This window comes from Magallana gigas, chromosome 8 (genome assembly GCF_963853765.1).
Source record: "Magallana gigas chromosome 8, xbMagGiga1.1, whole genome shotgun sequence".
Taxonomy (NCBI): Eukaryota; Metazoa; Mollusca; class Bivalvia; order Ostreida; family Ostreidae; genus Magallana; species Magallana gigas.
The window spans coordinates 36,927,688-36,929,172 of NC_088860.1; the positions used below are offsets into that span (position 1 = coordinate 36,927,688).

Below are 1,485 nucleotides of genomic sequence, written 5' to 3' on the forward strand. Positions count from 1 at the left end.
TTGGGTGGGAAAAATCACATGTTGTGAAAGCATCATGAAATTTGTGACCCTCTTCTTGGAATAAAAAAGAAATGACATTATCTCCAGCACGGTTGTTTAAAAATCGGTGACCAGCGAAAGGACTTCGTGACAATTGATGTAAAATGATGGAAGGTCTGTCGGAGAGTGATCTTCAGTGGCTGGAAGATTACATCAAATCTCAGGAAAACATCAATTCTACTTCGAAAGATAGGCAAAATGGCGCCGCGTTTTCATTTGGACTTAACTTCCAAGAGTTTCACGACACTGAAATCTCCTTGCCTGTTTTCGGATACGTTACGCCGATTTTATGCTTGGTGGTCCTAGTGACCAATGTGCTGTTTGTGGTGGTGTTCTCTAAATTGAAAATGAACTCCCCGACACATTTCGTGCTCCGATGCATCGCCATTGTTGATACCCTGACCATCCTTCTTCCCACGCCAATGTATGTATACGTTTACAGTCTGATGAACTACAGAGACTTTATTTCCTTTGAGGTGTGTTACATCTGGGAGTACATGACCGTGTTCCTACCCACAATCACGCACACAGCTTCAATATGGCTGACCACACTGTTAGCGTTGCAGAGATACATCTGCGTCTCATATCCACTGAACGTGCGACTATGGTGCGGAATAAAGCGAACTTATATTTTCGCCTTTTTCATATTCATATTGGCAATTGGGTGCCATTTAAGTCGATTCTTTGAATATAAATACACGAGGACGAGTGTACAGTCTCTGTTGGATCCCAATCAAGAAATCACAACTTGTTTTCGGACACCCTCGGACTTTGTCGACGAAGTATACGTCGTTGCATACTCTTGGGTGAGAGCTATCGCAGTAAACATCATACCTTGTGTAGCTATGATCGTCTTTAGCACAATAATGCTAGTGAGAATCCGAGTTGCAGAAAAACGGAGACACACTATTCGACGGAGAAGCACGTTTGGTTCCGGTGAAAATGAGCCACGTGATAGCCGTCTGACAACGTGGCTGGTTATTTTGATCGTCAACAGCGTCTGTATTGTAGAGATGCCTATTGCCGCCTACTACGTCATGGTGGCAACAAACCTGACTACGGGAGAAAATCTAATCTCGGCGAACTCTCATACCATTGAGATCGTGTTAAATTTACTGGTACAGGTTTCCTATCCTATCCATTTCGTACTGTATTGCACCATGAGCGAAGGGTTCCGCTTGACGCTTGTCGCCATGTTTCTAAACAAATGGCGAAAACTCAGACAAATTATCTGTAAGGAGGATGAAGACAAATCCGGAAGAACATCTCGGTCCATTTCTGTGGTTTCCTCAGTTGACACCAGAAGTGTGATATTTAACACAATATAAAATGACGTTATAGTACAGGTGCTTTCAATTTCTGATACATGTAATTCGTTCGGCTTTCTTTGAAAATTCCTGTACTAGTATTTTGTAATATTGAACAGTTTTGAATCTGAAAAACATT

General features: G+C 42.1%; 1 protein-coding gene across 1 annotated transcript; it reads left to right on the forward strand.

Annotated features, from left to right (window-relative positions):
- Positions 1–1,485, forward strand: LOC105336064 (FMRFamide receptor). Its single transcript, XM_011440242.4, has one exon. It carries the CDS (start codon positions 144–146, stop codon positions 1,365–1,367), a length of 1,224 nt encoding a protein of 407 aa, XP_011438544.1. The 5' UTR covers positions 1–143; the 3' UTR covers positions 1,368–1,485.

What these genes read in the sequence shown, in the direction of transcription:
- LOC105336064 (XM_011440242.4), top strand. Translation starts at nt 144, where the DNA reads ATGATGGAAGGTCTGTCGGAGAGTGATCTTCAGTGGCTGGAAGATTAC.